Consider the following 15,357-nt stretch of genomic DNA (forward strand, 5'->3'; position numbering starts at 1 on the left):
GTGAGAAAGAAGAATGCACTGGGAGAAGGAGGAAGGAAGTGGTAGAATGAAATAAATTATTTCATATAAAAGAGTTACAAAAGAGGTTTTTACAATGGAGGGGAAGATGGGGAAAGTAGGTGGGAGCACTTGAACTTTATTCTCTTTGGAGTTGTCTCAGAGAGAGAAAAATATACCCTCAGTTGGGTAAAGAAATCTATCTTACGGGGCAGCTAGGTGGCTCAGTGGATAGAGCACCGGCCCTGAAGTCAGGAGGTCCTGAGTTCAAATCTGGTCTCAGACCAAACACTTGACACTTACTAGCTGTGTGACTTAATCCCATTTGCCTAAAAATTAAAAAAAAAAATCTATCTTACCCTACAGGAAAGTAGGTGGGGAAAGGGATAAGAGAAGGTGGGGGTGAACTGATAGAAGGGAGGACAGATTGTGGGGGAAGTGGTAGTCAGAAGCAAAACTCTTTTGAGGATGAACAGGGTGAAAGAGAGAGAGAGAGTAGGATAAATGGGGGAGGGGGCAGAATAGGATGGAGGGAAATACACAGTAAGCATAAATGAAAAAATTTTTACAGACAGTTTGTCTTATGAAAGCATTTCTCAGTTACTTAAAGAATTGATTCAAATGCATAAAAATAAGAGCTATTCCAATTTGATACTAAATCACAATTGATTAGAGAATTGCAAATTAAAAAAACCTCTGAGGTACCACCCCACACCTGGCAGATTGACTAATATGACAGAAAAGGAAACTGATAAACATTGGAAGAGATGTGGGAAAATTGAGACAGCAATGCATTGTTGGTGGAATTGTGAACCGATTCAGCCATTCTGGAGAAATGTGTGAAACTATGCCCAAAGTGTTCCAAAACCATGCATATCTTTTGACCTAGCAATACCACTGCTAGGTCTGTATCCAGAAGAGATTAAAAAAAAGAAAAGGAAAAGGCTTATATATACAGCAATATTTATAGCAAGTCTTTTAGTGGTGGCATCAATTGGTGAATGGCTCACCAAGTTGTGGTATTTGATTGTGATGGAATACTATTGTGCTATAAGAAATCATGAGCAAGATACTCTCAGAAAAAACCTGGAAAGACTTACATGAACTGATGGAAAGTGAAATAAACAGAACCAGAACAACAATAATGTACAATGATCAGCTACAAATGAGTTAGCCGTTTTCAGGAATACAATGATCCAAGACAATTCTGAACTTATGACAATAAAATGCTATCCATCTCCAAAGAAAGAACTGTTGGAGTCTTAATGGAGATGAAAACATACTTTTTCTTTTTTACTTAATTTTTCTTGTTTTTTTTTTTGCTCTGTTTTCTTTCATACTATGATTAATATGGAAATATGTTTTCTATATTACATGGATAACTCATGTGAACCTGCTTGTCTTTTTAATGAAGGAGGAAGGGTTAGGGGGAGAATTTGGAAAGTTTTAGTAAATGAATGTTAAAAGTTATTTTTACATGTCAAAGGGGAGAAATGAAATATTAAACTTAAGAAAAATATGTAAAACAACGCCACTCTTTTTTTGGGAAAATACAGTGGATATTTTTTTCTTTAACTGTTATTTATGTTAACACATGATAGATTCATTATTGTTTTTAAATACATTAATAAATATTTTTAAATTAAAAAAAGATTAAACTAGTATAGCATATAGTTTAAATAAGAATATTTAAAGTATTTACCGTTAGCATCTTTGCATTTTTAAGAAAGACATGCTACATACTACACATACTTTTTTTGACCTAAGAGTTCCTGCTGACTCATTGGATGTTGATAAATTTCCCAGTGCTGTTGCCCTTTCTAGTCTAAAGTATTTTTCAGAATACTTCTAAAGTCTAAGAGTATAAGGTTAGAAGTAAGATCTACTTTTTTAGATTTGCCAGTCTTCCAGAATATTTTGTGGTTGAAATAACATCAAGTGCCAGACATCTGATTATACTAGACCGTTTAAATTTATTACCATCTTAAAAGTTTTATACATTTTGGTAATTCAGTTTTGAATCAGTATAATACCAAAATAACATTTTCTATCAGATTTTCTAGCAAAGGTAGGATAATTACTTGTCAATTGTATGGTAGAGAGGATTCTTAACTATGGTTTGCGCCAAATGACCTGTGAAATCTCTATATTCTTGAAATTTTTTGATCCAATTTGTAGTAACATATTGAAAGCAGCATAGCATAGTAGAAAGAAATTGAACTTAGAGTTAAGAGAGATCTACACCTCTACCATTTATTAGTTGTGTGACCATATCTCTTAACCTTTGTACATCTCAGTTTCCTTGCTTATAGAATGTGAATAGTAGTACTTGTAGTACTTATTTAGTAGGGTTTTATGTAGCTTCAGTACAATTATGTTTATGAAGTGCTTTTCAGACCTTATTTTTTAACATATGTTTTTAAAACTTTGGGTTACAAATTTTCTCCTTTCCTCCCTCCTCACCCACCCTCATTGAAAAAGCAAGCATCCCATTACAGGTTATAGATGTGTAGTCATGCAAAACACTTCCATAATAGTCCAGTTGTGAAAAATTAAGTATATTTCCCTTCATCCTATCCTACCCCCCATTTATTCTATTCTCTTTTGACTCTGTCCCTCCTCAGAAGTGTTTGCTTTTGATTATCTCCTCCCCCAATCTGCCCTCCCCTCTATCAACCCCATGCTCTCTTGTCCCCTTCCCCCCTTATTTTCCTCTAGGGTAAGATAGATTTCCATACCCAATTGAGTGTATATGTTATTCCCTCCTTAAGCCAAATCCTATGAGAGTAAGATTCACTCATTCCCTCTCACCTTCCCCCATTTCCCCTCCACTGTAAAAGCCTTTTTTTGTCTGTTTCATGTAAGATAATTTACCCCATTCTACTTCTCCCTTTCTCCTTCTCCCAGTATAATCCTCTCTTATCCCTTAATTTTATTTTCCAGATATCACCCCTTCATCTTCAACTCACCCTGTGCCCTCTATCTATCTATCTATACACATATAATTTTTTTCCCTCTCACTACCCTAATACTGACAAAGGACTCATGAGTTACAAATATCTTTCCATGAAGGAATGTAAACAGTTCAACCTTAATAAGTCTCTTATGATTTCTCTTTCCTGTTTACCTCTTCCGTGTTTCACTTGAGTCTTGTATTTGAAAGTCAAATTTTCTATTGAGCTCTGGTCTTTTCCTCAGGAATGCTTGAAAGTCCCCTATTTCATTGAATGACCATTTTTTAAACTGAAGAATTATACTCAGTTTTGCTGGGTAGGTGATTCTTGGTTGTAGTCCTATCTCCTTTGCCCTCCAGAATATCATACTCCATGCCCTCCAGACCCTTAATGTAGAAGCTGCTAAATCTTGTGTTATCCTGATTGTGTTTCCACAATACTTAAATTGTTTCTTTCTGGCTGCTTGCAATATGTTCTCCTTGACCTGGGAATTCTGGAATTTGGCTACAATATTCCTAGGAGTTTTCCTTTGGGGATCTTTTTCAGGAGGTGATCAGTGGATTCCTTTTCAGACCTTAAAGTGTTACATGTCAAATTTTTATTATTAATAAAATCAATTTACATTCTTTAAACTTCAAATTCTGTATCTCTGTTCATCTCTTTTACCCTATTATTGGTATGATCACATCACTTGTAATCTTATTATAGAATAATATAACTTGTTACATTTCTGTTTCTATTTGTAAATTTTTTCTTAATCAACTGTGTATTTTGAGATGCCCTGAATATGTATTATTTTTCATGTATCCTAAATCCTCATTCTTCTTGTTCTTTCCACAAGATTTGACAGTGTTTATCACCTTATCCTCCTCAACATTCTCTTTTCTAGGATTTTTTGACACTGCTCTCTCTTGGTTCTTCTCTCCCTCAGTCTGAGGCAACTAGATGATGCAGGGGGTAGAGTTCTAGGCTTGGAGTTGGGTAGACTGGGTAGACTTCAAATCCAGCCTCAGACACTTACTAACTGTGTGATTTTGGACAAGTCACTTAACCCCTGTTTGCCTCAGATTCCTCAGTTGTAAAATGAGGATGATAATAATAGCACCTACCCCCCCCCCCCAGATTAATGTGAAGATAAAATAATGTGATATTTTTAAAGCATTTTGCAAACCTTAAAATACTGTAAAAATGGTGGTAGTGGTAGTTGTAGTAGTTGCCATCATTGTTGTCATCATGGTCATCATTATCATCATCATCATAATAGTGTTTGTCTGAGGCCAAGCAATCTTGTCTCTAGGTCCGGCACTCTATCTACTGGGCCATATAGCTGCCTCAATGGAAAAAGCTTTTTTCAGTTAGAAGTCATGAGTTCTAATTCTGACTTGGATGCTTAATAATTGCATGATCTTGGACAATTCACTTGGCTACACTCTGCCCTTGTTTCCTCATCTGTAAAATGATTAGACTGGGCTAAATGATGTTTCAAACTCTACGCCTGTACACCTAAAAACGTAGTTATTCAATTAATTAGCCTAAGATGTTTTAAAAAATAAAAACCTCTAATTTCTTCGGTAAAGAACTCTAAGGAGTTCAGTGTTGTATTTATCATTATCTTGTGTACCTCAACAGAAAATATTGTACTCTTAAATGTAACTCTGTTGCCAGCAAACCTGATTCATTTTCACCATTTTGAGTTTCTGTTTTTCCCCTATTACATTTAATAGAAATGCTTATTAATTAAATCATTTAAATAACATGGCATAATTGATAGAGAGCTGAGATTGGTTTTGAGAATATAAAGATTTGAGTATTTCCTTTGCCACGCACTGGCTGCATGATGCCAAGCAAATCACTTAACCTCTCTAAGACTGTAAGTTGTACAGAAGGTGATATTAATTTAGGCATATCCCTTCCAAGACTCCTTTCCTGTGTTCAACATGCTTAGGTTTTCCCTATATGAAAATAATTTTTTTCTCACTTGTTGCCTTATTCAACCACTACCTCTTTTCTCTTATATACTAAATTGACCTAGTTTGATCACTGTCTCTAGTATTTCAATGCTCTTTCTCCTTTGATCTGTTTTATAAACTAACTGTGTATATTTTGAGGTGCCCTGATTAAACATGCACTTTTTTACTGCACTCTTAACTCCTCATTCTACTGATGTGGTTCATTTTTATCCCTTTCATTCCAGAAAAACCACTGAAGGTAAACAACTTTACAGCTAAAGTGCACAAATGTTTGGAACATTACCCTGCACTAATCAGACCACATCAGAAATATTTTAGCTGAAATGTGTCCAAAGGAGGGTAGTCAAAATAGTCAAATGTCTGGAAATTCAGTCAAGAGAGAGTGAAAATAACTAGGAATATATGACCTGGCATCAGATAGTATACAAGTTTTTATTAAGCATTTAGTATGAGCCAGACACTGTGCTAAATGTTGGGGCTACAAAAGAAGGCAACAACAGTTCCTGCCCTCAAAGAACTCACATTCTAATGCGAGAAACAAAATGCAAAAAAAAAAAAAATTGTACATATAAAATTTACGGAGTATAAATGGAAGATAACCTTAGATTAGGAGGTTGTTGCAATGAGGGCCTGAACTAGAATGATTTTGTGAATGGTGAGAAGGGAACAAATAAATGAATTGTCATGGAGGTAGAATGAATAAGACTTAGTAACTGATGGTATACGAGGAATGTAGGTAAATGAAAAGTTGAGAATGAAGTCTAGGCTTTGAACCAGCATAACTGGAAGAATGGTGCAGCCCTTGACATAAATAAAGAAGCTTGGAAGAGGAGTCAATTCTTGTAAAATAAAATGAGTTATGTTTTGGACATACTGAGTTTATGGTGCCTATGGACGGCCATTTGGTAATGCTCATCTAGAACTTAGGAGAAAGATTAGAGAATGATCTGTACAGGGAAGATCAAGCTATACCTTTATAGCCAGAACCTATTCATAGATGATCAACTAGTCCACCCTTTTCATTTTACAAATGATAAAACAAAGGCCAAAAGAAGTTCAGTGGCTGGAAATGTTCTATTGAGTAGTACAACTTAGATTTGGATCTAGATCCTTTTCTCCAAAACTCATCCTCTTTCCACTGCATCATGCTGCTCCCCATCATCGCCCTTCCAAAATTTTAAAGCATTTCAGCCAAGTTTCTGGCCAGTGCTTCTTGGGTTTTCTGTACATATCCTATTGTAAAGAAGAAAAAAAAGAAATATGTTATATAAAAGCCTTCAAGAAATCTGAAATTTTCATTTAGTTATAAGTAGCCATTATTTTATGCTTCCAAATTTACCAGCCATTTCTGTAAACGGAGGGCAATGCTTTTCACATGTTGTGCTTAGTTTTATTTCAGTGCATAAAAGACCATTAAACATATCCTTTAAGTGAAGGAACCATTGTCCTGAATTTAAAGATCTGTTAGAGTAATAGAGTGATGAGCTGCAATGTATTTATTCTCAGCATTTAGTTTTTAGAATCTGTTTTAATTACCACATAAGCTAAATGGACCTTGGGATCCTAACATGTTTAATTTTGGGTTGGAGCAGGTTTAGTTTCTTGAAGCTCAATTTTATACATTAAGTAAATAGACTTTGATTTTGGTACCTAGTTGTAGTCATAAAATTAGGATCACCACCTATAATTTAAAATGTTTTTATCATAAGCAAATATTCAAATAGACAAACAAGAATACAAAAATAAAACAGGAAATGTCTGTTACAGTGTCTTTTAATAAAAGTTTTAAAATATTGCATATTCACTTTAACTAGGTAGTGACAAAAATCTTTTCAATTTCTCCTTCTGAACTTGTTTTTACTTTGGTGTATTCTTCCAAATTTTATTGCTGCTGTACTTATTTACATAGTTTCAGTCACTGTGTATGTTGTTGTTTTGGTTCTGCTCTCTTTTTCTCTTTCATTTATTATATATTTTACTATAGTCTGACCATTCTATACACATAATGTAGGAGTGTCTGAAATCTTATTGGGATGGAAGAGAATGTTCTCATTATTTCATAGTTTTCCACAACAATTTAACTCAAGCTCCTATGTTTTGATTAGTAGCAGTTGAATTTGGAAAGATTGTTGAAACAAATTGCCAAACATTGATTCAAATCTGTGAAATTATTGGTGGGCTTCTACCTACTTGAGTGTAGAAGCACTTGGCATTCATAAAACTTCTATTTTGTAAATTTTAAGTGGTGATTTCTAATTTACCACTTATTCACTTTTTCTTTTCCTTTTCCTTTTTTTATTCTAACGACTTTGTAGTGAAATAATAAATGATCAATTTATAAAATAAGCATGTCATTTAAAAAAATAGCTCATACAAATGTTGAAAGAATCATAGTGTAAAGGAATTTACATAATATAAATTTCACTTCATTTTAAAAGTAAGAGACATCTTCATATGAGTTCCCTTGTTCTCTCTTGTCAAATTTCTGATTTCTTGAATCTGATTTGTCTAGTTAGATTATGTTACTGACATCATAAAAGAGAGTGATTTTATCTTCTAGTTTCCTTTCCTCTTTTTCTTTTCCTGTTATTATTTGGAACATCATTTCTAACTATGGCTTTTTTTTTTTTTTTTAATGTTCACACTAGTTAACATACCTGTTATAATTACTTAGGCAAAGGGGACAGCTTCCTGCAGAAAGAGCAAAACAAGTAGAGGAATTCCTACAGCGGAAACAAGAAGCCATGCAAAATAAAGCTCGAGCTGAAGGACACATGGTATGGTATTTACTTGATTTTTAAAGTATGTTAGTGTTTTAATGCTTTATGTAAATACTTAGGTACAAACAGAAGTAGTATAATTAAGTTATGCAAAAATAAGAAACTCAAAGACATCTTGATGTTACCAGTTTGCACAGTTGTCCCAAATAAGATAAATAATCCTTCTTCTGCTGTATCTTAATATATAAAATACTTACTACAAAGGTGTTCCAGAGTTGCCTTACTGGCTGAGGGACAACTTTGAGTCCTCTTCTTATAGGTTTAGGATGGTTATAATGATTTCAGTTTTTTGTCACAATGGACTTAAGGGACTAGAGAAAGAGGAAATATATATTCAAGAAAGAAACGTGCCTTCTTTTTTCTCATTTTCCTACCAATTTTTTTGGGAAAAAATTTTTTAAGGTACTCTCTTATTTGTTTTAATTGATCATTTATTATTAAGTACAGAATAAATTATTGTAGTTAATTTTGGTTTCTTACGTTGTTTATTTTAGTATTTTAATATTTTAGGCATGTAAAGTTGGGCAGATTATATAAGGGAGTTGCATTTTTTTAACTGTAGGAAAATTCAGATTTATTCAGAAGTCAATGTGAAATAAAGGAAGACTAAAACCCCTTGCTTATTTTAATCGACAGTATTCAAGAGAATTGCAGTTGTCTAAAAAGATTCATGGGAAAGACTTTTCTTCAAAAATGCTTTACTTAAAAAGTAGATACTTTTCAGAGTATTCAGTTATTATATCTTTTAGTTTGAAATAATTTTACTTAATTTATGGCTAGTTATTAAGTTTAGGGATTTTTTTTTTTAAGTGAGGCAATTGGGGTTAAGTGACTTGCCCAGAGTTACACAGTAAGCTAGGAAGTATCATGTATCTGAGGTCAGATTTGAACTCAGGTCCTCCTGACTCCCGGGCCGGTGCTCTATCAACTGTGCCACCTAGCTGCCCCAAGTTTAGGGATTTTCACAGGTTTATAAATTCCTTTAGGCCCCTAGGGCCTAAAAAGTCTATTAAACTGTTAGTTACTTGAGAGCAAGGACTGTCTTTGACTTTCTTTGTATACCTAGAGCTTAGCACAGTGCCTAGCACATAGTAGGTGCTTAATAAATGTTTATTGAGTGGCAGACTGACCTAGGGCCAACAGTGATTTCCTAGCTGCCTCTAACAGTGTCCTAACTTCTTCCCAAAAAGCATCTTATGTGTGTGCTTACATTTTTGGGGACACACACACACACACACACACACACACACACACACACACACACACACTCCTTGCCTACATCTATAATCTGACCCATTCAGTGCTGGTAGAACATGTGAAGGAAATATCTGACAACTTTTTCTTGTTCAGTCATTTCAGTTGGGTCTGATTTGTCATGACCCTATTTAGGGTTTTCTTAGGAAAGATACTGCAATGGTTTGCCATTTCCTTTTCCACCTCATTTTACAGATGGAGAAACTGAGGCAAATAGGGTTAAGTAGCTTGCCCAGGGTCACATAGGTCACATAGCTAGTAAGTGTCTGAGGCCAGATTGAAACTCGGGAAGACAAGTCTCCCTGACTTCAGGCCTGGCACTTTATCCACTGCACCACCTAACTGCCCTGACTACTTTTTAGCTTATTCTTAATTTTAGTTTTGACCTCTCTGTTGAGACAGTTTTCTAGCAGTATCTTTCCAAGTTAAATTGATGTGACTGACTGTTCAGAATTGAGAATAGCATTCTGACTTAATTTCATAACTAAATCAAATGTGTGTAATTTCCTTTTTTACGTTAATTTTATTTTGTTTTTAGTGATGCTTTTATTTTTAATCGCATTCCCTTCTGAATTTATCCTTCTTCCCTCCCCCAAACCTAGGGAGCTTTTCCTTATAATAAAGTTTAAGAAAGGGGGGAAAAGTACAATAAAACCAACCAGCACATCAAATGTGTCTGACAATTTATGCAGTATTTTATATTCATGGTCCCCCCCATTTTTGCAATGATGGGAAGCAAGATATGTGTTCTCAGCTCTTCTCTGGGGCCACACTTGGTTATTATAATTATTCAGCATTCTGTTTTGTTTTATTCTTTCAGTTTACATTATTTTAGTCACAACATCCTTTTCAGTATTTTATTTCATTATTTTCCCCTCATTTTGAGAAGGTACATACACTCTAAGAATCACATTCTTCTTGTGCTCTACAGAAATTGAATTAGTGAAAAGCCCTCACATATTAGGGAACTTGATATCTGCTGCCGCATGGCTATGGGCAAGTTAGCTTCCTTGTGCTTCAGTTAAGATTAATGTGGTAATTGCCAAACTGTTTGCACTTGTAAGCAGAAAATATTAAGTTTAATTGTAGAAACTAAAGCACTTCAGAAAGATCATGTTTCAGCATATGCTTCTCTCTCACTTTGTGTGTGTGTGTGTGTGTGTGTGTGTGTATACAAATATATGTATATACATACACACAAATATACCCTTTCATAGTGCCTAGAAAAGTGTTAATTACTATACAATTCCCCCCTCCTAAATACTTGATTAATGACCAAAAATTAGAAAATGATGCTTTTTTTAAAATCACTTTCTTTAGCACAATAAATTACTTATACATAGGGCCTTTATCTATAGATTTGTAATAGGCTAACAGTGAATATTTTTCCAAATAAAGAAGATTAATTTTTTAAAAATTGATTTATTATTAGTTTTCAACATTACTTCCATATGTTTTTGAGTTTTAAATTTTCTCCCCCTCCCTCCCTGCTTCCTTCCTCAAGACATAATGCAATCTGATATAGGCTCTACATGTACATTCCTATTAAACATATTTTCACATTAGTCATGTTTTAAAGAAGAATTAAAACCAATAGGAGGAACCACAAGAAAGAAGAAACAAAACAAAACAGAAGGAAAAAAAAGAGCAGATAATATGCTTCAATCTGTATTTAAACTCCATAGTTCTTTCTCTAGATATGTATAGCACTTTCCATCATGAGACTTTTGTAGATGTCTTATATCCTTGCATAGCTGAGAAGAGCTAAGTCTATCAAAGTTAGTCATCACACAACGTGGCTGTTACTATGTATAATGTTCTCCTGGTTCTGCTCAAGAAGATTACTTTAGAAGGGCAATTTAATACTCATTAAGGGTAATGCTATCATAGATTCTTGTTTGTCCTTTTACCCATTTTTTTTCTTTTTTTGAGTGTGGTGGGAGGCCAGGCAGTCAGGGTTAAGTGACTTTCCCAAGGTCACACAGCTAGTAAGTGTCAAGTGTCTGAAACCAACTCATTTTTCATTTAGCCAAGATTTGTTGAGCGCCAACTATGTACAAGATGCTTTGCTAGATACTACGAGGACGTATAAAGGAAAAGAAAGAATCTTTGATACTGTCAGGTCCTTTGGATTCTGTGACAATACAGTGTGTTTTCTTATTTTGAGATCATTCTTTCTCTTGTGGGCTCATCTCCCCTTCCATTCTTCCTATCTCTTAAGTATGAATGGACCCCAAAATTATTTCCTTGGCTTTTTTCTCCTTTCTTGCTTAGATTGTTGACTCCTTAATAATCTCATCCACTCCTGTGACTTCAGTTCCCACTACTATGCAGATGACACTCAGTTCCTTGTTTTTACCCCTGAGCTCTCCCCAGAACTTGAGGTATTTCCACCCACCTGTTAATTTTCAGCAATTCAATTTAGAAAGCATTAGTTAAGTACCTACAATGCACCATTACTAGGTACTGGTGATAAAAAGACAAAAATGAAACAATCTCTCATCATGAATCTTACTAGAGATTGCAGCATGTACACAGATTAGTAAATATCTCTATTTAGATGTCCCACTGATGTTTCAATCCACATAGAAATTTAAACTGATCTCTGTTATCTGTATCCCTCCATTCAAAAGAAAACTTACCTTTAGATTTTGGATATTCTGTAAATATAGAACATGCAGACTGTCTCTCACATTATCCCTTGCTCTCATAAAGTATCTGGCCTATCTTTTTTTTTTACCTGTCAGCTCTCTGTTGATATTCTTTATGTCACTTCTCCTTTGTTAATAAGGTGTTATATATAGCCTGCTCATAACGCCATTACCATATGGCATTACCATCTAGGTGACCTTCAACTTTAATTCTTTGGATATTGTTATACCACATGACTCTCAACGATACTGCATCATCAGAAGATTGTGAAGAAGGTTGGCTTTTGTTTCATGGAGAAGCTTGGGATCATTACAAGCATTTTGCATTTTCCAAAGGCAGTACAGCTCACTTTTATTCAATTTCAGGACCATCTCTTTGTGGTTGTAATGTCTGTCCAAGATTCATGCTCTGATAAACCAGCCCTAGATGTTGTTCATCTGCTCAGGTATCATAGTCAAAACTTTAGCATCTTCATCTATTTGGTTTTTCCTGTTAAACCAAACTCCTTTGAGTGGTGATGCACCTCAATTAGCAGGCGCTGAGTGGTCTGGAGTCTGATTCAATAACCACAATGCCTGCAAACAAGAACATTTGGAGGATATCACTTTCTATAGCAAATCCCTTTTCCATTTGCATTCTGTTTTAATTATTCTCCATGACAACAATGAAGTCCTTTGCTCAACAAACATATATCCCCTTGTACCATAGTACAAGCACTTCTCCTGATCAGAGTCGTTAAAGAAAGTTGTCTCTGTTAACATCTTTTAAGGCATCTCATACAATTTTAAAATTTTTTTTATTTTTAGTTTTCAACATTCACCTCCATAAGAGTTTGAGTTGCAAATTTTTTCCCAATTTCCCATCCCCCTACCCCAAGACAGCATGCAGTTTGATGTAGGCTCTACATATACATTCATATTGAACCTACATTCACATTAGTCATGTTGTAAAGAAGAATTAGAACCAATGGATGCATCTCGTATAATTTTGATAGATTCATGGGAGATACATAGATGGAAGAGAGCCTTTAAAGAAGTTTCTTTCTCTTTTTAGGTAGTCCAGTAATTTTTAAATTATCCCTCCTGGATTTATTTTCCAGGTCAGTTGTTGTTTTTCCAATGAGATATTTCACATTGTTTTCTATTTTTTCATTCTTTTGGTTTTATTTTACACTGTCTGGATTTCTCATAAAGTCACTAGCTTCCATTTGCTCTATTATAATTTTTAAGGAAGTATTTTCTTCAGTGAGCTTTTGGACTTCCTTTTCCATTTGGCCAATTCTGCTTTTTAAGGCAATCCATTGCTTTTAAAAATAACAAACAGTAAGCACAGGGTACTGTTATATTCTTTACATTTCAAACTGTAAAGAGAAAGTGGCATTTCTCTTTCTATCTCTTGCTGTTAGACTTTGTTGGTAATATATAGAAATGCCAGTGATTTATGTCAGTTTATTCCATTTAAAGTTATTGTAGACATTATAAAATATTTAGTAGTCTACCTACTGAAACAAGCCCAGGAACTATATGAACACAATTATAAAACACTTTTCATACAAATAAAGTCAGATCTAAATAATTGGAAAAACATCAGTTGCTCATGGGTAGGCCAAGTTAATATAATAAAAATTATAATTTTACCTAAGTTAACTTACTTATTCAGTGCCATACTAATCAAACTACCAAAAAGTTATTTTATAGAGCTAGAAAAAATAAGATTCATTTGGAATAATAAAAGGTACAGAATATCAAAGGAACTAATGAAAAGAAATGCAGGGGAAGGTGACCTAGCCATTCTAGATCTTAAATTGTATTATAAAGTGGCAATCATCAAAACTATTTGGTACGGGCTAAGAAATAGAGTAGTGGATCAGTGGAATAGGTTAGGTATGCAAGATATAATAGTCAATGACTATAGTAATCTACTATTTGATAAACCCAAAGACCCCAGCTTCTGGGATTAGAACTCACTATCTGACAAGAACTGCTGTGAAAACTGGAAAAGAGTATGGCAGAAACTAGTCATAGACCAAAATCTCATACCATATACCAAAATAAAGTCAAAAAGTCTATAATTTAGATATAAAGGCTGATGCTATAAGCAAACTGGGAGAGCAAGGAAGAGTTTAGCTGTCAGATTTATGGAGAACAGAAGAATTTATGACGAAACAGGAGATAAGAGAACATGAAATGCAAAATGGATAATTTTGGTTACATTAAATTGAAAAGTTTTTGTACAAACAAAGCCAATGCAACCAAGATTAGAAGGGAAGCAGAAAATTGAGAATGAATTTTTACAACCAGTGTCTCTGATAAGGGCCTCATTTCTAAAATATATAGAGAACTAAGTCTAATTTATAAAAATAGAAGTCATCGGGGCAGCTAGGTGGCGCAGTGGATACAGCACCGACCCTGAAGTCAGGAGGACCTGAGTTCAAATCTAGCCTCAGACCAAACACTTGACGCTTACTAGCTGTGTGACCCTAGGCAAGTCACTTAACCCCAATTGTCTTAAAAAAAAATAAAGGAATATAAGTCATTCCCTAATTGATAAATGGTCAAAGGATATGAATAGGAAGTTCTCAAATGATGAAACTAAAGCCATCTATAGTCATATGAAAAAATGCTCTAAATCACTCTTCATTAGAGAAGTGCAAATTAAAACAGCTCTGAGGTACCACGTCACACCTATTAGATTGGCCAACATGACAAAACAGGTAAATGATGAATGTTGGAGATGATGTGGGAAAATTGGAACACTAATGCATTGTTGGTGGAGTTGTGAACTGATCTAACCATTTTGGAGAGCAATTTGGAACTATGCCCAAAGGGCTATAAAAATGTGCATACCAGGGGCAGCTAGGTGGCGCAGTGGATAGAGCACCAGCCCTGTGATCAGGAGGACCTGAATTCAAATCCAGCCTGAGACATATGATACTAGCTGTGTGACCCTGGGCAACTCATTTAACCCCGATTACCTCATCTCCCAAAAAAATATGCATACCCTTTGACCCAGCAATAGCACTTCTAGGGCTATATCCCAAAGAGATCATAAAAATGGGAAAAGGACCTACATGTACAAAAATATTTATAGCAGCTCTTTTTGTGGTGGCCAAGAATTGGAAATTGAGGGGATGCCCATCAATTGGGGAATGGCTGAACAAGATGTGGTATATGAATGTAATGGAATACTATTGTGCTATAAGAAATGATGAGCAAGTGGACTTCAGAAAAACCTGTAAAGACTTGTGTGGACTGATGCTGAGTGAAGTGAGCAGAACCAGGAGAACATTGTACACAGTAACAGCCATGTTGTGTGATGACTAACTTTGATAGACTTAGCCCTTCTCAGCAATGCAAGGATCTAAGACATCTCCAAAGGTCTCATGATGGAAAATGCTATCCACATCCAAAGAAAAAACTATGGAGTTTGAATGCAGATTGTAGCATACTATTTGCTATTTTCTCTCTTCTGTTTTGTTTTGTTTCCTCTTTCTTGTGGTTCCTCCTATTGGTTCTGATTCTTCTTACAATACAACTAATGTGAAAATGTTTAATAGGAATGTATATGTAAAGCCTATATCAGATGGTGTGCCGTCTTGAGGAAGGAGGGGGAGAAAAATTTAAAACTCAAAAGCTTATGGAAGTGATTGTTGATAAATCAAAATAAATTAATAAAAAAAGAATATACAGAAGAACTGTTCAAGAAAAATCTTAACATCACTGATAACTATAATAGTTAAAAAAAGAGAGA

The 15,357-nt window shown here is 34.7% G+C and overlaps 1 protein-coding gene across 16 annotated transcripts in view; it reads left to right on the forward strand.

The window, feature by feature from the left end:
* NEK1 (NIMA related kinase 1) overlaps window positions 1-15,357 on the forward strand; it is a 161,944-nt gene that overhangs the window by 75,903 nt on the left and 70,684 nt on the right. For all 16 annotated transcript variants that reach the window (XM_027837316.1, XM_027837314.1, XM_027837319.1 and 13 more), the window contains one exon: window positions 7,596-7,698. In XM_027837316.1, the coding sequence (XP_027693117.1) occupies window positions 7,596-7,698 (103 nt within the window). The remainder of the gene's footprint in view (window positions 1-7,595; window positions 7,699-15,357) is intronic.

Source organism: Vombatus ursinus, unplaced genomic scaffold (assembly GCF_900497805.2).
Source record: "Vombatus ursinus unplaced genomic scaffold, bare-nosed wombat genome assembly UNPS02014821.1, whole genome shotgun sequence".
In the NCBI taxonomy this organism is placed as follows: Eukaryota; Metazoa; Chordata; class Mammalia; order Diprotodontia; family Vombatidae; genus Vombatus; species Vombatus ursinus.